Genomic DNA, 27,247 nt, shown 5'->3' on the forward strand with positions numbered 1-27,247 from the left:
TGTCACATGTAGTATCAGATGTGTGAAGTCATTGCAGGGGTGTGGCTATATGTCACATGTAATATCAGATGCGTGATGTCATTGCAGGGGTGTGGCTATATGTCACATATAGTATCAGATGTGTGATGTCATTGCAGGGGTGTGGCTATATGTCACATGTAATATCAGATGCGTGATGTCATTGCCAGGGGTGTGGCTATATGTCACATGTAATATCAGATGGGTGATGTCTTTGCAGGGGTGTGGCTATGTCACATGTAGTATCAGATGTGTGATGTCATTGCAGGGGTGTGGCTATATGTCACATGCAGCATCAGATGTGTGACGGCATTGCAGGGGTGTGGCTATATGTCACATGTAGCATCAGATGTGTGACGTCATTGCAGGGGTGTGGCTATATGTCACATGTAGCATCAGATGTGTGACGTCATTGCAGAGGTGTGGCTATATGTCTCATGTAGCATCAGATGTGTGACGTCATTGCAGGGGTGTGGCTATATGTCACATGTAGCATCAGATGTGTGATGTCATTGCAGGGGTGTGGCTATATGTCACATGTAGCATCAGATGTGTGACGTCATTGCAGGGGTGTGGCTGTATGTCTCATGTAGCATCAGATGTGTGACGTCATTGCAGGGGTGTGGCTGTATGTCTCATGTAGCATCAGATGTGTGACGTCATTGCAGGGGTGTGGCTGTATGTCACATGTAGCATCAGATGTGTGACGTCATTGCAGCGGTGTGGCTATATGTCACATGTAGCATCAGATGCGTGATGTCATTGCAGGGGTGTGGCTATATGTCACATGTAACATCAGATGCGTGATGTCATTGCAGGGGTGTGGCTATATGTCACATGTAGCATCAGATGCGTGACGTCATTGCAGGGGTGTGGCTATATGTTACATGTAATATCAGATGTGTGACGGCATTGCAGGGATGTGGCTATATGTCACATGTAGCATCAGATGTGTGACGGCATAGAAGGGGTGTGGCTATGTCACATGTAGCATCAGATGTGTGATGTCATTGCAGGGGTGTGGCTATATGTCACATGTAGCATCAGATGTGTGACGTCATTGCAGGGGTGTGGCTATATGTCTCATGTAGCATCAGATGTGTGACGTCATTGCAGGGGTGTGGCTATATGTCACATGTAGCATCAGATGTGTGACGTCATTGCAGGGGTGTGGCTATGTCACATGTAGCATCAGATGTGTAACGTCATTGCAGGGGTGTGGCTATATGTCACATGTAGCATCAGATGTGTGATGTCATTGCAGGGGTGTGGCTATATGTCACATGTAGCATCAGATGTGACGTCATTGCAGGGGTGTGGCTATGTCTCATGTAGCATCAGATGTGTGACGTCATTGCAGGGGTGTGGCTATATGTCACATGTAGCATCAGATGTGTGACGGCATTGCAGGGGTGTGGCTATATGTCACATGTAGCATCAGATGTGTGACGTCATTGCAGGAGTGTGGCTATATGTCACATGTAGCATCAGATGTGTGATGTCATTGCAGGGGTGTGGCTATATGTCACATGTAGCATCAGATGTGACGTCATTGCAGGGGTGTGGCTATATGTCACATGTAGCATCAGATGTGTGATGTCATTGCAGGGGTGTGGCTATATGTCACATGTAGCATCAGATGTGACGTCATTGCAGGGGTGTGGCTATATGTCACATGTAACATCAGATGCGTGATGTCATTGCAGGGGTGTGGCTATATGTCACATGTAGCATCAGATGCGTGACGTCATTGCAGGGGTGTGGCTATATGTTACATGTAATATCAGATGCGTGACGTCATTGCAAGGGTGTGGCTATATGTTACATGTAATATCAGATGTGTGACGGCATTGCAGGGATGTGGCTATATGTCACATGTAGCATCAGATGTGTGACGGCATAGAAGGGGTGTGGCTATGTCACATGTAGCATCAGATGTGTGATGTCATTGCAGGGGTGTGGCTATATGTCACATGTAGCATCAGATGTGTGACGTCATTGCAGGGGTGTGGCTATATGTCTCATGTAGCATCAGATGTGTGACGTCATTGCAGGGGTGTGGCTATATGTCACATGTAGCATCAGATGTGTGACGTCATTGCAGGGGTGTGGCTATGTCACATGTAGCATCAGATGTGTAACGTCATTGCAGGGGTGTGGCTATATGTCACATGTAGCATCAGGTGTGATGTCATTGCAGGGGTGTGGCTATATGTCACATGTAGCATCAGATGTGTGATGTCATTGCAGGGGTGTGGTTATATGTCACATGTAGCATCAGATGTGTGATGTCATTGCAGGGGTGTGGCTATATGTCACATGTAGCATCAGATGTGACGTCATTGCAGGGGTGTGGCTATGTCTCATGTAGCATCAGATGTGTGACGTCATTGCAGGGGTGTGGCTATATGTCACATGTAGCATCAGATGTGTGACGGCATTGCAGGGGTGTGGCTATATGTCACATGTAGCATCAGATGTGTGACGTCATTGCAGGGGTGTGGCTATATGTCACATGTAGCATCAGATGTGTGATGTCATTGCAGGGGTGTGGCTATATGTCACATGTAGCATCAGATGTGACGTCATTGCAGGGGTGTGGCTATATGTCACATGTAGCATCAGATGTGTGATGTCATTGCAGGGGTGTGGCTATATGTCACATGTAGCATCAGATGAAACGTCATTGCAGGGGTGTGGCTATATGTCACATGTAGCATCAGATGTGTGATGTCATTGCAGGGGTGTGGCTATATGTCACATGTAGCATCAGATGTGGTGTGACGTCATTGCAGGGGTGTGGCTATGTCACATGTAGCATCAGATGTGTAACGTCATTGCAGGGGTGTGGCTATATGTCACATGTAGCATCAGATGTGTGATGTCATTGCAGGGGTGTGGCTATATGTCACATGTAGCATCAGATGTGTGATGTCATTGCAGGGGTGTGGTTATATGTCACATGTAGCATCAGATGTGTGATGTCATTGCAGGGGTGTGGCTATATGTCACATGTAGCATCAGATGTGACGTCATTGCAGGGGTGTGGCTATGTCTCATGTAGCATCAGATGTGTGACGTCATTGCAGGGGTGTGGCTATATGTCACATGTAGCATCAGATGTGTGACGTCATTGCAGGGGTGTGGCTATATGTTACATGTAATATCCGATGGGTGACGTCATTGCAGGGGTGTGGCTATATGTTACATGTAATATCAGATGTGTGACGTCATTGCAGGGGTGTGGCTATATGTCACATGTAGCATCAGATGTGTGATGTCATTGCAGGGGTGTGGCTATATGTCACATGTAGCATCAGATGCGTGACGTCATTGCAGGGGTGTGGCTATATGTTACATGTAATATCAGATGCGTGACGTCATTGCAGGGGTGTGGTTATATGTTACATGTAGCATCAGATGTGTGACGTCATTGCAGGGGTGTGGCTATATGTCACATGTAGCATCAGATGTGTGATGTCATTGCAGGGGTGTGGCTATATGTCACATGTAGCATCAGATGTGTGATGTCATTGCAGGGGTGTGGCTATATGTCACTTGTAGCATCAGATGTGTGATGTCATTGCAGGGGTGTGGCTATATGTCACTTGTAGCATCAGATGCGTGATGTCATTGCAGGGGTGTGGCTATATGTCACATGTAGCATCAGATGTGTGATGTCATTGCAGGGGTGTGGCTATATGTCACTTGTAGCATCAGATGTGTGATGTCATTGCAGGGGTGTGGCTATATGTCACTTGTAGCATCAGATGCGTGATGTCATTGCAGGGGTGTGGCTATATGTCACATGTAGCATCAGATGTGTGATGTCATTGCAGGGGTGTGGCTATATGTCACATGTAGCATCAGATGTGTGATGTCATTGCAGGGGTGTGGCTATATGTTACATGTAATATCAGATGTGTGATGTCATTGCAGGGGTGTGGCTATATGTTACATGTAACATCAGATGTGTGACGTCATTGTAGGGGTGTGGCTATATGTCACATGTAGCATCAGATGTGTGACGTCATTGCAGGGGTGTGGCTATATGTCACATGTAGCATCAGATGTGTGATGTCATTGCAGGGGTGTGGCTATATGTCACATGTAGCATCAGATGTGTGATGTCATTGCAAGGGTGTGGCTATATGTCACATGTAGCATCAGATGTGTGATGTCATTGCAGGGGTGTGGCTATATGTCACTTGTAGCATCAGATGCGTGATGTCATTGCAGGGGTGTGGCTATATGTCACATGTAGCATCAGATGTGTGATGTCATTGCAGGGGTGTGGCTATATGTCACTTGTAGCATCAGATGTGTGATGTCATTGCAGGGGTGTGGCTATATTTCACTTGTAGCATCAGATGCGTGATGTCATTGCAGGGGTGTGGCTATATGTCACATGTAGCATCAGATGTGTGATGTCATTGCAGGGGTGTGGCTATATGTCACTTGTAGCATCAGATGTGACGTCATTGCAGGGGTGTGGCTATATGTCACTTGTAGCATCAGATGCGTGATGTCATTGCAGGGGTGTGGCTATATGTCACATGTAGCATCAGATGTGACGTCATTGCAGGGGTGTGGCTATATGTCACATGTAGCATCAGATGTGTGATGTCATTGGGCATTACAGAGGGATGAAGTAATCCACCTTCTTATCAGCTTTAATAATTTCTTGATGTGTCTCAACTGAAGAACAAATCAAGTTAAACCACAGTCGGAATGTTCAGCACAGAGTATTTAAGGATATGGTTGAGCTGATTTTTTGAAAATGAGTAGACTGAGATTTACAGAGTGTATAGAGCAGAGACCCTAGCAGCACAGAGCATTTCAGCAGAGGAGAGTGCTGATCATGTGGGAGTACACCGACTGAGCGTAACATACATGAAGGAGAAGGGTCCTCCCAGCAGCACAGAGTATTTATGTAATGACCTGTCACAGGGTCTTGTGATGGAAAATATAATAATGAGAAACCCCAGAGGTAAAGTGCCCCCCGCCCACTGCGCCCCCCCCCCCACTCATGCACTACAACCCCCCCCCCCCCCCCAGGCAGCGGAGACACGGATTCTGTAGGAATATTTTTATTTCCTTGTGCTTGTAGAGTGGACAGAGCTCTGACCCGTGCAGCGCCCCCTGGTGGCAGAGGTGCAGGTTGCGTGCCAGTGCAGCATAGACGTGTAGAATAGATTTCTAGAAATATTCTGTGGCAATAATTTACCCCCCGGACCCCGCCGGCCGCTCCTGAATTGTGCAAAACTGGGAATGGTCCATCAGTGAACACGCCCGTCTTCTCCATCTGTGAAGGCTGCGCAGGTGGAGCAGCAGCCGTCGCTCACTTCTGTTTACCTTCAGTAGACGCCATGTTGTGTGACAGCAGTGGAACCTCACATCTCCGTCTCTGCAAGGAGCCCGTCAGCAAGGAGCCCGTCAGCAAGGCCGGAGGTCAGGAGAACCCGATGAGTTCCAGGACCTGAGAAACATGGGCAACAATGCAAGTGATCTGACTGTACGAGACACCCTGTAAACATGCCCACCCCTCCCCCATACTGTACATGCCCACCCCTCCCCCATACTGTACATGCCCCCCCTCCCCCATAATGTACATGCCCCCCCTCCCCCATACTGTACATGCCCCCCCTCCCCCATACTGTACATGCCCACCGCTCCCCCATAGTGTACATGCCCCATACCCACCCCTCCCCCATATTGTACATTCCCACCCCTCCCCCATACTGTACATGCCCCATACCCACCCCTCCCCCATACTGTACATGCCCACCCCTCCCCCATACTGTACATGCCCACCCCTCCCCCATACTGTACATGCCCCATACCCACCCCTCCCCCATATTGTACATTCCCACCCCTCCCCCATACTGTACATGCCCCATACCCACCCCTCCCCCATATTGTACATTCCCACCCCTCCCCCATACTGTACATGCCCACCCCTCCCCCATATTGTACATTCCCACCCCTCCCCCATACTCTACATGCCCCATACCCACCCCTCCCCCATACTGTACATGCCCCATACCCACCCCTCCCCCATATTGTACATTCCCACCCCTCCCCCATACTGTACATGCCCCATACCCACCCCTCCCCCATACTGTACATGCCCCATACCCACCCCTCCCCCATATTGTACATTCCCACCCCTCCCCCATATTGTACATCCACTCTTCATATTTCTAACGTCGCTTCCGAAACCATCATCATCCCCAATTCACCCGCCGCCTGCAACAACTGCTTCATTTACCTGGTGTTGCTCTGAATAAAGGGGGTGACCCCGTGTGCCCCGTGTACCCTGTGTGCCCCGTTGTGTCACTTTATCCTGGTGAGAACATGGAGTGGTGCAAAAACTCAACCACAAAATCCAGGAGATCAGGGGATTCCAGAGCCCGCGGAAAATTACAGGCAAAATATTAAAACCACAACAACTACACACAACCCTCTACACCTACACACAACCCTCTACACCTACACACACCCCTCTACACCTACACACAACCCTCTACACCTACACACCCCTCTACACCCACCTACACACCCCTCTACACCCACCTACACACCCCTCCACACCCACCTACACACCCCTCCACACACACACACACACCCCTCCACACCCACCTACACACCCCTCCACACACACACCTCTACACCTACACACCCCTCTACACCTACACACCCCTCTACACCTACACACCCCTCTACACCTACACACACCCCTCTACACCTACACCCACCCACCTACACACACACCTCTACACCTACACACACACACCTCTACACCTACACACACACACCTCTACACCTACACACACACACCTCTACACCTACACACCCCCCTCTACACCTACACACCCCCCTCTACACCTACACACCCCCCTCTACACCTACACACCCATCTACACCTACACACACACCTCTACACCTACACACCCCTCTACACCCACCTACACACCCCTCCACACACACACCCCTCCACACCCACCTACACACCCCTCCACACACACACCTCTACACCTACACACCCCTCTACACCTACACACCCCTCTACACCTACACACCCCTCTACACCTACACACACCCCTCTACACCTACACCCACCCACCTACACACACACCTCTACACCTACACACACACACCTCTACACCTACACACACACCTCTACACCTACACACCCCCCTCTACACCTACACACCCCCCTCTACACCTACACACCCCCCTCTACACCTACACACCCATCTACACCCATCTACACCTACACACACACCTCTACACCTACACACACACCCACCTCTACACCTACACACACCCACCTCTACACCTACACACACCCCTCTACACCTACACTCACCCCTCTACACCTACACTCACCCCTCTACACCTACACACCCCCTCTACACCTACACACCCCCCTCTACACCTACACACCCCCCTCTACACCTACACACCCCCCTCTACACCTACACACCCCCCTCTACACCTACACACCCCCCTCTACACCTACACACCCCTCTACACCTACACACACCCCTCTACACCTACACACACCCCTCTACACCTACACACACCCCTCTACACCTACACACCCCTCTACACCTACACACCCTCTACACCTACACACACACCTACACATACCCCTCTACACCTACACACACACCCTACACCTACACACCCCTCTACACCTACACACCCCTCTACACCTACACACACCCCTCTACACCTACCCCTCTACACCCACCTACACACCCCTCTACACCCACCTACACGCCCCTCTACACCTACACACCCCTCTACACCTACACACCCCCCTCTACACCTACACACACCCCTCTACACCTACACACACCCCTACACACCCCTCTAGACCTACACACACCCTTCTACACACAACTACACACCCTCTACACACAACTACACACCCCTCTACACCTACAGACACCCCTCTACACACACCTACACACCCCTCTACACCCACCTCTACACACACCCCTACACACCCCTCTAGACCTACACACACCCCTCTACACCTACACACCTCTCTACACCTACACACACCCCTCTACACCTACACACCCCCCTCTACACCTACACACACCCCTCTACACCTACACACACCCCTCTACACCTACACACACCCCTCTACACCTACACACACCTACACACCCCCCTCTACTCCTACACACACCCTTCTAGACCTACACACACCCCTCTACACCCACCCTCTACACCTACACACACCCCTCTACACCTACACACACCCCTCTACACACACTCGACACCTACAGACACCCCTCTACACACACCTACACATACTTCTACACCCACCTCTACACCCCTCTACACACACCCCTACACCCCCTCTACACCCCTCTACACACACCCCTACACACCCCTCTAGACCTACACACACCCCTCTAGACCTACACACACCCCTCTACACCTACACACACCCCTCTACACCTACACACACCCCTCTACACCTACACACACCCACCTCTACACCTACACACCCACCTCTACACCTACACACCCACCTCTACACCTACACACCCACCTCTACACCTACACACCCACCTCTACACCTACACACCCACCTCTACACCTACACACCCCCTCTACACCTACACACCCCTCTACACCTACACACCCCTCTACACCTACACACACACACACCTCTACACCTACACACACACACACACCTCTACACCTATACACACCCCTCTACACCTACACACACCCCTCTACACCTACACACCCCTCTACACCTACACACACCCCTCTACACCTACACACCCTCTACACTACACACCCCTCTACACCTACACACCCCTCTACACCTACACACCCCTCTACACCCACCTACACACACACACACACACACACACACACACACACACCTCTACACCTACACACCCCTCTACACCTACACACACCCCTCTACACCTACACACACCCCTCTACACCTACACACACCCCTACACCTACACACACCCTCTACACCTACACACCCCCCTCTACACCTACACACCCCCCTCTACACCTACACACCCCTCTACACACCCCTCTACACCTACACACCCCTCTACACCTACACACACCCACCTCTACACCTACACACCCACCTCTACACCTACACACCCACCTCTACACCTACACACCCACCTCTACACCTACACACCCACCTCTACACCTACACACACCCCTCTACACCTACACACCCCTCTACACCTACACACACCCCTCTACACCTACACACACACACACCTCTACACCTACACACCCCTCTACACCTACACACCCCTCTACACCTACACATCCCTCTACACCTACACACACCCCTCTACACCTACACACACCCCTCTACACCTACACACACCCCTCTACACCTACACACACCCCTCTACACCTACACACTCCTCTACACCTACACACACACACCTCTACACATACACACACACACCTCTACACCTACACACACACACACACACACACCTCTACACCTACACACACACACCTCTACACCTACACACCTCTACACCTACGCACCCCTCTACACCCACCTACACACCCCTCTACACCTACACACACCCCTCTACACCTACACACACCCCTCTACACCTACACACCCCTCTACACCTACACACCCCTCTACACCTACACACCCCTCTACACCTACACACCCCTCTACACCTACACACCCCTCTACACCTACACACCCCTCTACACCTACACACCCCTCTACACACACACACCCCTCTACACACACACACACACACACACACACACACCTACACATACCCCCCTCTACACCTACACACCCCTCTACATCTACACACCCCTCTACACACACACACACACACACACACACACCTACACACACACCTACACACACACCCCTCTACACCTACACACACCCCTCTACACCTACACACACCCCTCTACACACACACACACACCTACTCATACCCCCTCTACACCTACACACACACCCTCTACACCTACACACACCCCTCTACACCTACACACACACACACACACACACACCTCTACACCTACACACCTACACACCCCTCTACACCTCACACCCCTCTACACCCACCTACACACCCCTCTACACACACACACCCCTCTACACCTACACACCCCTCTACACCTACACACACCCCTCTACACCTACACACACCCCTCTACACCTACACACACCCTCTACACCTACACCCCCCCCTCTACACCTACACACCCCCCTCTACACCTACACACCCATCTACACCTACACACCCATCTACACCTACACACCCCTCTACACCTACACACCCCTCTACACCTACACACACCCACCTCTACACCTACACACACCCACCTCTACACCTACACACACCCACCTCGACACCTACACACCCCTCTACACCCACCTACACACCCCTCTACACCTACACACCCCCCTCTACACCTACACCCCCCTCTACACCTACACACCCATCTACACCTACACACCCCTCTACACCTACACACACCCACCTCTACACCTACACACACCCACCTCTACACCTACACACACCCACCTCTACACCTACACACACCCACCTCTACACCTACACACACCACCTCTACACTACACACACCCACCTCTACACCTACACACACCCCTCTACACCTACACACACCCCTCTACACCTACACACCCCCTCTACACCTACACACCCCCCTCTACACCTACACCCCCTCTACACCTACACACCCCCCTCTACACCTACACACCCATCTACACCTACACACCCCTCTACACCTACACACCCCTCTACACCTACACACACCCACCTCTACACCTACACACACCCACCTCTACACCTACACACACCCACCTCGACACCTACACACACCCACCTCGACACCTACACACACCCACCTCGACACCTACACACACCCACCTCGACACCTACACACACCCCTCTACACCTACACACACCCTCTACACCTACACACACCCCTCTACACCTACACACACCCCTCTACACCTACACACACCCCTCTACACCTACACACACCCCTCTACACCTACACACACCCCTCTACACCTACACACACCCCTCTACACCCACCTACACACCCCTCTACACACCCCTCTACACCCACCTACACACCCCTCTACACCTACACACACCCCTCTACACCCACCTACACACCCCTCTACACCCACCTACACACCCCTCTACACCCACCTACACACACCCCTCTGCACCCACCTACACACGCCCCTCTACACCCACCTACACGCCCCTCTACACCCACCTACACACCCCTCTACACCCACCTACACACCCCTCTACACCCACCTACACACCCCTCTACACCCACCTACACACACCCCTCTACACCTACACACACCCCTCTACACCTACACACACCCCTCTACACCTACACACACCCCTCTACACCTACACACCCCTCTACACACACCCCTACACACCCCTCTAGACCTACACACACCCCTCTAGACCTACACACACCCCTCTACACCTACACACACCCCTACACACCCCTCTAGACCTACACACCCTCTACACTACACACACCCCTCTACACCTACACACCCCTCTACACCTACACACCCCTCTACACCTACACACCCCTCTACACCTACACACCCTCTACACCTACACACACCCCTCTACACCTACACACACCCCTCTACACCTACACACACCCCTCTACACCTACACACACCCCTCTACACCTACACACCCCTCTACACCTACACACACCCCTCTACACCTACACACACCCCTCTACACTACACACCCCTCTACACCTACACACACCCCTCTACACCTACACACCCCCCTCTACACCTACACACCCCTCTACACCTACACACCCCTACACACACACCTCTACACCTACACACACACCTCTACACCTACACACCCCTCTACACCTACACACCCCTCTACACCCACACACCCCTCTACACCCACCTACACACCCCTCCACACCTACACACACACACACACACACACACACACACACACACACCTCTACACCTACAACACCCCTCTACACCTACACACACCCCTCTACACCTACACACACCCCTCTACACCTACACACACCCCTCTACACCTACACACACCCCTCTACACCTACACACACCCCTCTACACCTACACACACCCCTCTACACCTACACACACACACACACACACCCCTCTACACCTACACACCCCTCTACACCTACACACACACCTCTACACCTACACACCCACCTCTACACCTACACACCCACCCTCTACACCTACACACCCCTCTACACCTACACACCCACCTCTACACCTACACACACACCCCTCTACACCTACACACCCCTCTACACCTACACACCCCTCTACACCTACACACACACACACACACACACACACACACACACACACACACACACCCCTCTACACCTACACACCCCTCTACACCTACACACACACCTCTACACCTACACACACCTCTACACCTACACACCCCTCTACACCTACACACCCCTCTACCTACACATCCCTCTACACCTACACACACCCCTCTACACCTACACACACCCTCTACACCTACACACACCCACACCTACACACCCCTCTACACCTACACACACCTCTACACCTACACACACCTCTACACCTACACACACACCTCTACACCTACACACACACCTCTACACCCACACACACCCCTCTACACCCACACACACCCCTCTACACCCACACACACCCCTCTACACCCACACACACCCCTCTACACCCACACACGACCCCTCTACACCTACACACACCCTCTACACCTACACACACCCCTCTACACCTACACACACCCCTCTACACCCACACACCCCTCTACACCCACACACACCCCTCTACACCCACACACACCCCTCTACACACACACACCCCTCTACACCTACACACCCCTCTACACCTACACACCCCTCTACACCTACACACCCCTCTACACCTACACACCCCTCTACACCTACACACACCCCTCTACACCTACACACACCCCTCTACACCTACACACACCCTCTACACCTACACACACCCCTCTACACCTACACACACCCCTCACACCTACACACACCCCTCTACACCTACACACACCCCTCTACACCTACACACACCCCTCTACACCTACACACTCCTCTACACACACACACACACACACACACACACACACACACCTACACATACCCCCCTCTACACCTACACACACACCCCTCTACACCTACACACACACACACACACACCTCTACACCTACACACCCCTCTACACCTACACACCCCTCTACACCCACCTACACACCCCTCTACACACACACCCCTCTACACACACACACACACACACACACACACACACCTACACACACACACACCTACACATACCCCCCTCTACACCTACACACCCCTCTACACCTACACACCCCTCTACACCTACACACACACACCTCTACACCTACACACACCTCTACACCTACACACACACCTCTACACCTACACACCCCTCTACACCTACACACCCCTCTACACCTACACACCCCTCTACACCTACACACACCCCTCTACACCTACACACCCCTCTACACCTACACACACCACCCTCTACACCTACACACCCCTCTACACCTACACACACACCTCTACACCTACACACACACACCTCTACACCTACACACACACACCTCTACACCTACACACACCCCTCTACACCTACACACACCCCTCTACACCTACACACACACACACACACACACCTCTACACCTACACACACACACCTCTACACCTACACACACCCCTCTACACCTACACACACACCTACACACCCCTCTACACCTACACACCCCTCTACACCTACACACCCCTCTACACCTACACACACCCCTCTACACCTACACACCCCTCTACACCTACACACACCCCTCTACACCTACACACACCCCTCTACACCTACACACACCCCTCTACACCTACACACACCCCTCTACACCTACACACACCCCTCTACACCTACACACACCCCTCTACACCTACACACACCCTCTACACCTACACACACCCCTCTACACCTACACACACCCCTCTACACCTACACACACCCCTCTACACCTACACACCCCTCTACACCTACACACCCCTCTACACCTACACACACACACACCTACACATACCCCTCTACACCTACACACACACACATACCCCTCTACACACACACCTACACATACCCCTCTACACACACACACCTACACATACCCCTCTACACCTACACACCCCTCTACACCTACCTACACGCCCCTCTACACCCACCTACACGCCCCTCTACACCCACCTACCCGCCCCTCTACACCCACCTACACGCCCCTCTACACCCACCTACACGCCCCTCTACACCCACCTACACGCCCCTCTACACCTACACACCCCTCTACACACACCCCTACACACCCCTCTAGACCTACACACACCCTCTAGACCTACACACACCCCTCTAGACCTACACACACCCCTACACACCTCTAGACCTACACACACCCCTCTAGACCTACACACACCCTTCTACACACAACTACACACCCCTCTACACCTACAGACACCCCTCTACACACACCTACACACCCACCTCTACACACACCCCTACACACCCCTCTAGACCTACACACACCTCTCTACACCTACACACACCCCTCTACACCTACACACACCCCTCTACACCTACACACACCCCTCTACACCTACACACACCCCTCTACACCTACACACCCACCTCTACACCTACACACCCACCCCTCTACACCTACACACACACACCTCTACACCTACAGACACCCCTCTACACACACCTACACATACTTCTACACCCCTCTACACACACCCCTACACACCCTCTAGACCTACACACACCCCTCTAGACCTACACACACCCCTCTACACACAACTACACACCCCTCTACACCTACAGACACCCCTCTACACACACTTACACATACCTCTACACCCACCTACACACCCCTCTACACCCACCTACACACACACCCCTCTACACCTACACACACCCCTCTACACCCACCTACACACACCCCTCTACACCCACCTCTACACCCCTCTACACCTACACACACCCCCCTCTACACCTACACACCCACCTACACACCCCTCTACACCCACCTACACACCCCTCTACACCCACCTAGACACTCCTCTACACACACCCCCTTCTACACCTACACACACCCCCCTCTACACCTACACACACACCCCCCTCTACACCTACACACACCCCCCTCTACACCTACACACACACCCCTCTACACCTACACACACCCCTCTACACCTACACACCCTCTACACACCTACACACCCCCCCCTCTACACCCACCTACACACCCCTCTACACACACACACACACACACACACACACACACACGCCACTACTGATGCAGCATGTGAGGGGCCAGTTCCTGGTCCTGCAGGTCCTGTAGTCTGCTTTACCCGGGCAGAACTTCGCTCACCTTTTATATATAGATTAAAAAAAACCTTCTCCAGTGACCGGCACTAGCGGAATCCTGATATCTATGAATATTAGGCTCCGCCCCCTGCGTCATCCCCACGACTCTGTCGGCCCAGCTGCCACTTACCTAAATTGTTCTTCAGTCCTTTCTCCCTCACTGGTTTATCCTGCCCATGTCCTTCACTCTCGTCCTCATCCTCCCCTTCGGATAGCAGGTCGGCAATCTGCTGCTGCAGCTCCAGGCTGATGTTATTCTCTGACAGCACCAAAGACTTCAGGGGCGTCGGATAATTCTGCACCATGTCCAGCAGGATCTGCAGGAACAGAAGAAAAGTCCTGCAATCCCAAGTGGAAGAAAGACACAGGATCTTAGCTGAGCGGACCCAACAAAACCTCCGCTACTGGTCTGCCTGCTCCCCGGTGCCGCCCTTCCTAACCCGCCGCCCTCCCTGAACCGCCGCCGACAGAGCTGGGAAACTAGAGACTTCTCAATACGCAGAACGCCAAGGACAGAAATAGAGAGACATTGGCCAACAGCAGGCAACATGGCCGCTCTGATCCTGCACCGGGGCCGATCTAGAGGAACCTGCATAACCTCCCATACAGAAATAATGTCACCTCTACAAGAACCAATGGAGGAACCTGGAAACTTACCTGAGCCGACTGATTGCCTAATCCGGTCCCTTCCAAGTCCAAAACTTCCAGGGTTCGACTGGACGCCACACACACGGCCAACATGGAGGCAATGTGATCCCCTGTATAAATACAACCGCACACTGACACTGAGGACGTGTAACCCCTGTACAGATACAGCCACACATTGACACTGAGGACAACATGGAGGACGTGTGACCCCTGTACAGATACAGCCTCACACTGATACTGAGGACAACATGGAGGCAATGTGATCCCCTGTATAAATACAACCGCACACTGACACTGAGGACGTGTAACCCCCTGTACAGATACAGCCACACACTGATACTGAGGACAACATGGAGGCAATGTGATCCCCTGTATAAATACAACCGCACACTGACACGGAGGACGTGTAACCCCTGTACAGATACAGCCACACACTGATACTGAGGACAACATGGAGGCAATGTGATCCCCTGTATAAATACAACCGCACACTGACACTGAGGACGTGTAACCCCTGTACAGATACAGCCACACATTGACACTGAGGACAACATTGAGGACATGTGACCCCTGTACAGATACAGCCACACACTGGTACTGAGGACAACATGGAGAATGGGCGGTTGTATCTGTACAGGGGTCACACATACCCCATGTGTACTGGGATTACATGTCCTCTGTGTTGTCCTCAGTGTCAGTGTGTGGTTGTGTCTGCATAGGGTTCTCACACTGACAGAGGATGTGTGACCCCCTGTACAGATACAACCACTCACTGAGGACAACATGGAGGCAATGTGATCCTCTGTATAAATACAACCGCACACTGACACGGAGGATGTGCAACTCCTGTACAGATACAGCCGCATGCTGACACTGAGGACAACATGGAGGACGTGTGACCCCTGTACAGATACAACCGCACACTGACACTGAGGCCAACATGGAGGACGTGTGACCCCTGTACAGATACAACCGCACACTGACACTGATGACAACATGGAGGACGTGTGACCCCTGTACAGATACAACCGCACACTGATGACAACATGTAGGACGTGTGACCCCTGTACAGATACAACCGCACACTGACACTGAGGACAACATGGAGGACGTGTGACCCCTGTACAGATACAACCGCACACTGACACTGATGACAACATGTAGGACGTGTGACCCCTGTACAGATACAACCGCACACTGACACTGATGACAACATGGAGGACGTGTGACCCCTGTACAGATACAGCCACACATTGACACTGAGGACAACATTGAGGACATGTGACCCCTGTACAGATACAGCCACACACTGGTACTGAGGACAACATGGAGAATGGGCGGTTGTATCTGTACAGGGGTCACACATACCCCATGTGTACTGGGATTACATGTCCTCTGTGTTGTCCTCAGTGTCAGTGTGTGGTTGTGTCTGCATAGGGTTCTCACACTGACAGAGGATGTGTGACCCCCTGTACAGATACAACCACTCACTGAGGACAACATGGAGGCAATGTGATCCTCTGTATAAATACAACCGCACACTGACACGGAGGATGTGCAACTCCTGTACAGATACAGCCGCATGCTGACACTGAGGACAACATGGAGGACGTGTGACCCCTGTACAGATACAACCGCACACTGACACTGAGGCCAACATGGAGGACGTGTGACCCCTGTACAGATACAACCGCACACTGACACTGATGACAACATGGAGGACGTGTGACCCCTGTACAGATACAACCGCACGATGACAACATGGAGGATGGGTCACCACTGACACTGAGGACCATCTCTATTACCTAGTGGATTATAATCCAGATTTAGGGTTCGGACTTGAGAACTGTGAGCTACAGCGATGGCCAGACGTGCCCAACCAATGCACGATATTCCTGGGTTGGCAGAGAGGGTCAGCTCCCGAAGACCTAAAACCATAGACAGGAAACGGTCATCTCCACCGTGAGGTCCGGCCACAAGGCATCACACAGGATTGAGGGTCTCCTCACCTGGTTTAGCCCCATCTGGGGGCAGGAGGCCACAGATCAAGCTGATTCCCTCATCACCAAGCAGGCAGTCCCCAAGGTCCAGAGACACCAGTGCAGGGTGCCCAGCCAGAGCGGGGTTCAGGAGAGACAAGCCTGTGTCTGTGAGGGGGTTACCGTGCAGGCTGCGGGGAGGAGAGCGCCAACAATCATTATAAGGAAGGTGTCCGGCTCGCACCCGGCCCCAGCTCAATACTTACAAGAGGGACTGTAGCGAGCGGTTCCGGTGGAGACCTTGTGCCAGCTGCTGGACCCGGACCGTGCCGGACACCACTCCTAGGTTAAGATTAAGCTGCACCAGAGAAGGAGACTCTGACAGACCCTGGCACAGCCGGGCAAAGTCTCTGTCCGAGAGGTGGCACCCACGCAGCGAGAGGAGACGGACCGTGCCCTCCGCCAGCCCCTCACACACACCCTTCACCTCCGCACTGGAGAGGGTCTCCCCCGACATCTGGATAGAGCCCGGTAACATCTTGTGTGAAATAGGGGAAGCCTGCGGGGCCAATCAGTGCTGGGAACCAGGAGTGCCGCCCCCTACAGGACGAGAAGGGAATGTTAGTGACCCCCACACTACACCCCATGGTATGAACAGATCAGAAACTCCACAACTGTCACAGCACCCCCAACAGTGCAGGAAAACCCCAAACTATGAGCACAGAGATCCCCGACACACTGCACCGACATCCCCCCCCACACACTGCACCGACACATCACCCTGACACACTGCACCGACACATCTCCCCGACACATCACCCCCGACACATCACCCCAACAGTGCAGGAAAACTCCAAACTATGAGCACAGAGACCCCCGACACACTGCACCGACATCCCCCCCACACACTGCACCGACACATCACCCTGACACACTGCACCGACACATCACCCTGACACACTGCACCGACACATCTCCCCGACACACTGCACCGACACATCACCCCCGACACATCACCCCAACAGTGCAGGAAAACTCCAAACTATGAGCACAGAGACCCCCGACACACTGCACCGACATCCCCCCCACACACTGCACCGACACATCACCCTGACACACTGCACCGACACATCACCCTGACACACTGCACCGACACATCTCCCCGACACACTGCACCGACACATCACCCCCGACACATCACCCCAACAGTGCAGGAAAACTCCAAACTAAGAGCACAGAGACCCCCGACACACTGCACCGACATCCCCCCCACACACTGCACCGACACATCACCCCGACACACTGCACCGACACATCACCCCGACACACTGCACCGACACATCACCCCGACACACTGCACCGACACATCACCCTGACACACTGCACCGACACATCACCCCGACACACTGCACCGACACATCACCCCGACACACTGCACCGACACATCACCCCGACACACTGCACCGACACATCACCCCGACACACTGCACCGACACATCACCCCGACACACTGCACCGACACATCACCCTGACACACTGCACCGACACATCACCCTGACACATCACCCCAACAGTGCAGGAAAACCCCAAACTATGAGCACAGAGACCCCCGACACACTGCACCGACACACTGCACCGACACAATGCACCGACACACTACACCGACACATCACCCCGACACACTGCACCGACACATCACACTGCACCGACACACTGCACCAACACACTACACCGACACATCGCACCGACACATCACACTGCACCGTCACATCACCCCGACACACTGCACCGACACATCACACTACACCGACACATCGCACCGACACATCACCCTGACACACTGCACCGACACATCACCCCGACACACTGCACCGACACATCACCCCGACACACTGCACCGACACATCACCCCGACACACTGCACCGACACATCACCCCGACACACTGCACCGACACATCACCCCGACACACTGCACCAACACATCACCCCGACACACTGCACCGACACATCACCCTGACACACTGCACCGACACATCACCCTGACACACTGCACCGACACATCACCCTGACACACTGCACCGACACACTGCACCGACACATCACCCCGACACATCACCCTGACACACTGCACCGACACATCACCCCGACACACTGCACCGACACATCACCCCGACACACTGCACCGACACATCACCCTGACACACTGCACCGACACATCACCCTGACACACTGCACCGACACATCACCCCGACACACTGCACCGACACATCACCCCGACACACTGCACCGACACATCACCCCCGACACACTGCACCGACACATCACCCCCGACACATCACCCCAACAGTGCAGGAAAACCCCAAACTATGAGCACAGAGACCCCCGACACACTGCACCGACACACTGCACCGACACAATGCACCGACACAATGCACCGACACATCACCCCGACACACTGCACCGACACATCACACTGCACCGACACACTGCACCAACACACTACACCGACACATCGCACCGACACATCACACTGCACCGACACATCACCCCGACACACTGCACCGACACATCACACTGCACCGACACACTGCACCAACACACTACACCGACACACTGCACCGACACATCACCCCGACACACTGCACCGACACATCACCCTGACACACTGCACCGACACATCACCCTGACACACTGCACCGACACATCACCCTGACACACTGCACCGACACATCACCCCGACACATCACCCCGACACACTGCACCGACACATCACCCTGACACACTGCACCGACACATCACCCTGACACACTGCACCGACACATCACCCCGACACATCACCCTGACACACTGCACCGACACATCACCCCGACACACTGCACCGACACATCACCCCGACACACTGCACCGACACATCACCCCGACACACTGCACCGACACATCACCCTGACACACTGCACCGACACATCACCCTGACACACTGCACCGACACATCACCCCGACACACTGCACCGACACATCACCCCGACACACTGCACCGACACATCACCCCCGACACACTGCACCGACACATCACCCCCGACACATCACCCCAACAGTGCAGGAAAACCCCAAACTATGAGCACAGAGACCCCCGACACACTGCACCGACACACTGCACCGACACAATGCACCGACACAATGCACCGACACAATGCACCGACACATCACCCCGACACACTGCACCGACACATCACACTGCACCGACACACTGCACCAACACACTACACCGACACATCGCACCGACACATCACACTGCACCGACACATCACCCCGACACACTGCACCGACACATCACACTGCACCGACACACTACACCGACACATCGCACCGACACATCACCCTGACACACTGCACCGACACATCACCCTGACACACTGCACCGACACATCACCCTGACACACTGCACCGACACATCACCCCGACACACTGCACCGACACATCACCCCGACACACTGCACCGACACATCACCCTGACACACTGCACCGACACATCACCCTGACACACTGCACCGACACATCACCCTGACACACTGCACCGACACATCACCCCGACACATCACCCTGACACACTGCACCGACACATCACCCCGACACACTGCACCGACACATCACCCCGACACACTGCACCGACACATCACCCTGACACACTGCACCGACACATCACCCTGACACACTGCACCGACACATCACCCTGACACACTGCACCGACACATCACCCCGACACACTGCACCGACACATCACCCCCGACACACTGCACCGACACATCACCCCCGACACATCACCCCAACAGTGCAGGAAAACCCCAAACTATGAGCACAGAGACCCCCGACACACTGCACCGACACACTGCACCGACACAATGCACCGACACAATGCACCGACACACTACACCGACACATCACCCCGACACACTGCACCGACACATCACACTGCACCGACACACTGCACCAACACACTACACCGACACATCGCACCGACACATCACCCTGACACACTGCACCGACACATCACCCTGACACACTGCACCGACACATCACCCCGACACACTGCACCGACACATCACCCTGACACACTGCACCGACACATCACCCCGACACACTGCACCGACACATCACCCCGACACACTGCACCGACACATCACCCCGACACACTGCACCGACACATCACCCTGACACACTGCACCGACACATCACCCTGACACACTGCACCGACACATCACCCTGACACACTGCACCGACACATCACCCCGACACATCACCCTGACACACTGCACCGACACATCACCCTGACACACTGCACCGACACATCACCCTGACACACTGCACCGACACATCACCCCGACACACTGCACCGACACATCACCCCGACACACTGCACCGACACATCACCCCCGACACACTGCACCGACACATCACCCCCGACACATAACCCCAACAGTGCAGGAAAACCCCAAACTATGAGCACAGAGACCCCCGACACACTGCACCGACACACTGCACCGACACAATGCACCGACACACTACACCGACACATCACCCCGACACACTGCACCGACACATCACCCCGACACACTGCACCGACACATCACCCCGACACACTGCACCGACACATCACCCCGACACACTGCACCGACACATCACCCCGACACATCACACTGCACCGACACACTGCACCAACACACTACACCGACACATCACACTGCACCGACACACTGCACCGACACATCACACTCCACCGACACACTGCACCGACACATCACACTGCACCGACACATCACACTGCACCGACACATCACCCCGACACATCACACTGCACCAACACATCACCCCGACACATCACACTGCACCGACACATCACACTGCACCGACACATCACCCCGACACATCACACTGCACCGACACATCACCCCGACACATCACCCCGATACATCACCCCGACACATCACACTGCACCGACACATCACCCCGACACATCACCCCGATACATCGCACCGACACACTAGCTCCGGTCAGAAGGAACATTAATAGGTAAATATCCGAGACCAGGCGGAGGGGAGAGTAGGGGGTAATTACCGGGGTCTCCAGGCGGACAGGATGTATGAGAACAGTCCGACAATTACGTGTGCGGATAGACCGGTAGTTACCTCTGCCCCGCGGGTACCATCAGCCGGTTCCGGGGTCTCCTGTTCTCCCGGTGACGCCGTTCTGTTTCTATGGCAACTATCGCGTCACTGTCTGACCACGCCCTGCTGATTAACTGACGTCATCACTCACTGATTTAAAGGAACAGTGTCATCACAATTTTTTTTTTATATGTTAAAGATGTTAGTGCTTTATTAAAAACGTTTATATTTATTTGTGTGTTTGTGTTTTACTTTTTCTTATTTTTACACTTTTTCTTCCCTATGGGGGCTGCCATTTTTTTTTCCATTTCTGTATGTGTCGATTAACGACACATACAGACATGGAATACGGCAGCCACAGTCCCATAGGGACTGCGAACGGGGCCCGTTCCATCCACTAACATGTACGCCGTCTGTGTGGGAACTGCACATGCGCCGCTCCCACACAGTCCAATTTGAAATGCGCGCCGTCCGGCGCCATTTTCCTGTGGACCGGAAGTCGCGGCCGGACAGTAAGATTGCTACTTCCGGTCGCGGCTTCCGGACTTGTGCACATGGAACAGCGGCAGCAGACGGAGCGGACGGGCCGGAGGGAGCCGCAGCGGCAGGAGCAGGTAAGAGATTTCAATGTATGTTCGTGTTTGTGTACGTTTACTACTGTATGTTAACCTTCTACACTGTGTGTTAGCTCAAAAAATGGCGACACACAGTGTAGGAGGTTTGACCGTTCAAACCCCTCGTTTATCCCGGCACTAGCCAGGATAAAGGAGGGGGGGATGCTGAGAGCTCACTAGAGCGAGGGCTTTTTACCCAATTTTGCAATGCTGCAATTTTGGGAATAGCTCCATCTAGTGACCAGCAATGGGAAATGTTATAAATTAGAATCTAATTTATAATATTTCCTGACTCGTGAAAAAAATAAAAAAAATTTGAACAATGTTTAATCACCCACACACTAAATGTTTAATTAAAAAAAACAAAACATGTTTTTCTGGCAACACATTCCCTTTAAAGGCGCCGATGTAATATCCGTCCTCCGACACTAAATAGTCATAGAGTTATCAGTGTACAGAGGAGACTGCGGGGTGTACGGAGGAGGAGGAGACTGCGGGGTGTACGGAGGAGACTGCGGGGTGTACGGAGGAGGAGGAGACTGCGGGGTGTACGGAGGAGGAGGAGACTGCGGGGTGTACGGAGGAGGAGGAGACTGCGGGGTGTACGGAGGAGGAGGAGACTGCGGGGTGTACGGAGGAGACTGCGGGGTGTACGGAGGAGGAGGAGACTGCGGGGTGTACGGAGGAGGAGGAGACTGCGGGGTGTACGGAGGAGGAGGAGACTGCGGGGTGTACGGAGGAGACTGCGGGGTGTACGGAGGAGGAGGAGACTGCGGGGTGTACGGAGGAGACTGCGGGGTGTACGGAGGAGGAGACTGCGGGGTGTACGGAGGAGGAGGAGACTGCAGGGTGTACGGAAGAGGAGGAGGAGACTGCAGGGTGTACGGAGGAGGAGGAGACTGCAGGGTGTACGGAGGAGGAGGAGACTGTGGGGTGTACGGAGGAGGAGGAGACTGCGGGGTGTACGGAGGAGGAGGAGACTGCGGGGTGTACGGAGGAGGAGGAGACTGCGGGGTGTACGGAGGAGACTGCGGGGTGTACGGAGGAGGAGGAGACTGCGGGGTGTACGGAGGAGACTGCGGGGTGTACGGAGGAGGAGGAGACTGCGGGGTGTACGGAGGAGACTGCGGGGTGTACGGAGGAGGAGGAGACTGCGGGGTGTACGGAGGAGGAGGAGACTGCAGGGTGTACGGAAGAGGAGGAGGAGACTGCAGGGTGTACGGAGGAGGAGGAGACTGCAGGGTGTACGGAGGAGGAGGAGACTGTGGGGTGTACGGAGGAGGAGGAGACTGCGGGGTGTACGGAGGAGGAGGAGACTGCGGGGTGTACGGAGGAGGAGGAGACTGCGGGGTGTACGGAGGAGACTGCGGGGTGTACGGAGGAGGAGGAGACTGCGGGGTGTACGGAGGAGACTGCGGGGTGTACGGAGGAGGAGGAGACTGCGGGGTGTACGGAGGAGACTGCGGGGTGTACGGAGGAGGAGGAGACTGCGGGGTGTACGGAGGAGGAGGAGACTGCAGGGTGTACGGAAGAGGAGGAGGAGACTGCAGGGTGTACGGAGGAGGAGGAGACTGCGGGGTGTACGGAGGAGGAGGAGGAGACTGCAGAGTGTACGGAGGAGGAGGAGACTGCGGGGTGTATGGAGGAGGAGGAGACTGCGGGGTGTACGGAGGAGGAGGAGACTGCAGGGTGTACGGAGGAGGAGGAGACTGCAGGGTGTACGGAAGAGGAGGAGGAGACTGCAGGGTGTACGGAGGAGGAGGAGACTGCGGGGTGTACGGAGGAGGAGGAGACTGCGGGGTGTACGGAGGAGGAGGAGACTGCGGGGTGTACGGAGGAGACTGCGGGGTGTACGGAGGAGGAGGAGACTGCGGGGTGTACGGAGGAGGAGGAGACTGCGGGGTGTACGGAGGAGGAGGAGACTGCGGGGTGTACGGAGGAGACTGCGGGGTGTACGGAGGAGGAGGAGACTGCGGGGTGTACGGAGGAGACTGCGGGGTGTACGGAGGAGGAGGAGACTGCGGGGTGTACGGAGGAGACTGCGGGGTGTACGGAGGAGGAGGAGACTGCGGGGTGTACGGAGGAGGAGGAGACTGCGGGGTGTACGGAGGAGGAGGAGACTGCGGGGTGTACGGAGGAGACTGCGGGGTGTACGGAGGAGGAGGAGACTGCGGGGTGTACGGAGGAGACTGCGGGGTGTACGGAGGAGGAGACTGCGGGGTGTACGGAGGAGGAGGAGACTGCAGGGTGTACGGAAGAGGAGGAGGAGACTGCAGGGTGTACGGAGGAGGAGGAGACTGCAGGGTGTACGGAGGAGGAGGAGACTGTGGGGTGTACGGAGGAGGAGGAGACTGCGGGGTGTACGGAGGAGGAGGAGACTGCGGGGTGTACGGAGGAGGAGGAGACTGCGGGGTGTACGGAGGAGACTGCGGGGTGTACGGAGGAGGAGGAGACTGCGGGGTGTACGGAGGAGACTGCGGGGTGTACGGAGGAGGAGGAGACTGCGGGGTGTACGGAGGAGACTGCGGGGTGTACGGAGGAGGAGGAGACTGCGGGGTGTACGGAGGAGGAGGAGACTGCAGGGTGTACGGAAGAGGAGGAGGAGACTGCAGGGTGTACGGAGGAGGAGGAGACTGCAGGGTGTACGGAGGAGGAGGAGACTGCGGGGTGTACGGAGGAGGAGGAGACTGCGGGGTGTACGGAGGAGGAGGAGACTGCGGGGTGTACGGAGGAGGAGGAGACTGCGGGGTGTACGGAGGAGACTGCGGGGTGTACGGAGGAGGAGGAGACTGCGGGGTGTACGGAGGAGACTGCGGGGTGTACGGAGGAGGAGGAGACTGCGGGGTGTACGGAGGAGACTGCGGGGTGTACGGAGGAGGAGGAGACTGCGGGGTGTACGGAGGAGGAGGAGACTGCAGGGTGTACGGAAGAGGAGGAGGAGACTGCAGGGTGTACGGAGGAGGAGGAGACTGCGGGGTGTACGGAGGAGGAGGAGGAGACTGCAGAGTGTACGGAGGAGGAGGAGACTGCGGGGTGTATGGAGGAGGAGGAGACTGCGGGGTGTACGGAGGAGGAGGAGACTGCAGGGTGTACGGAGGAGGAGGAGACTGCAGGGTGTACGGAAGAGGAGGAGGAGACTGCAGGGTGTACGGAGGAGGAGGAGACTGCGGGGTGTACGGAGGAGGAGGAGACTGTGGGGTGTACGGAGGAGGAGGAGACTGCGGGGTGTACGGAGGAGGAGGAGACTGCGGGGTGTACGGAGGAGGA

The 27,247-nt window shown here is 54.6% G+C and overlaps 1 protein-coding gene across 2 annotated transcripts; it reads right to left on the minus strand.

Annotated features, from left to right (window-relative positions):
* Positions 1–5,092: 5,092 nt before the first annotated feature.
* LRRC73 (leucine rich repeat containing 73) lies at positions 5,093–23,477 on the minus strand. 2 transcript variants are annotated; one of them, XM_075864642.1, is made up of 7 exons: positions 23,388–23,477; positions 18,470–18,803; positions 18,234–18,394; positions 18,030–18,152; positions 16,234–16,334; positions 15,707–15,893; positions 5,093–5,497 (listed from the first exon to the last, which is right to left on the minus strand). In XM_075864642.1, the coding sequence occupies exons 2-7, from the start codon at positions 18,739–18,741 to the stop codon at positions 5,412–5,414; spliced, it is 930 nt and encodes a 309-aa protein (XP_075720757.1). In that variant the 5' UTR covers positions 18,742–18,803; positions 23,388–23,477; the 3' UTR covers positions 5,093–5,411. The 2 variants fall into 2 exon arrangements, with proteins under 2 accessions (XP_075720757.1, XP_075720756.1); XM_075864641.1 differs by having other exon boundaries at positions 23,317–23,406.
* Between the last annotated feature and the right edge of the window lie 3,770 nt (positions 23,478–27,247).

The sequence above is a fragment of the Rhinoderma darwinii genome, chromosome 4 (genome assembly GCF_050947455.1).
Source record: "Rhinoderma darwinii isolate aRhiDar2 chromosome 4, aRhiDar2.hap1, whole genome shotgun sequence".
NCBI lineage: Eukaryota > Metazoa > Chordata > Amphibia > Anura > Rhinodermatidae > Rhinoderma > Rhinoderma darwinii.

What these genes read in the sequence shown, in the direction of transcription:
- LRRC73 (XM_075864642.1), bottom strand. Translation starts at nt 18,741, where the DNA reads ATGTTACCGGGCTCTATCCAGATGTCGGGGGAGACCCTCTCCAGTGCG. An exon ending in CGCTCGCTACAGTCCCTCTT is followed by an intron (nt 18,395 to 18,469) that starts GTAAGTATTGAG and finishes TCCTCCCCGCAG; the next exon opens with CCTGCACGGTAACCCCCTCA. An exon ending in TCTGGATTATAATCCACTAG is followed by an intron (nt 16,335 to 18,029) that starts GTAATAGAGATG and finishes GTATTTATACAG; the next exon opens with GGGATCACATTGCCTCCATG.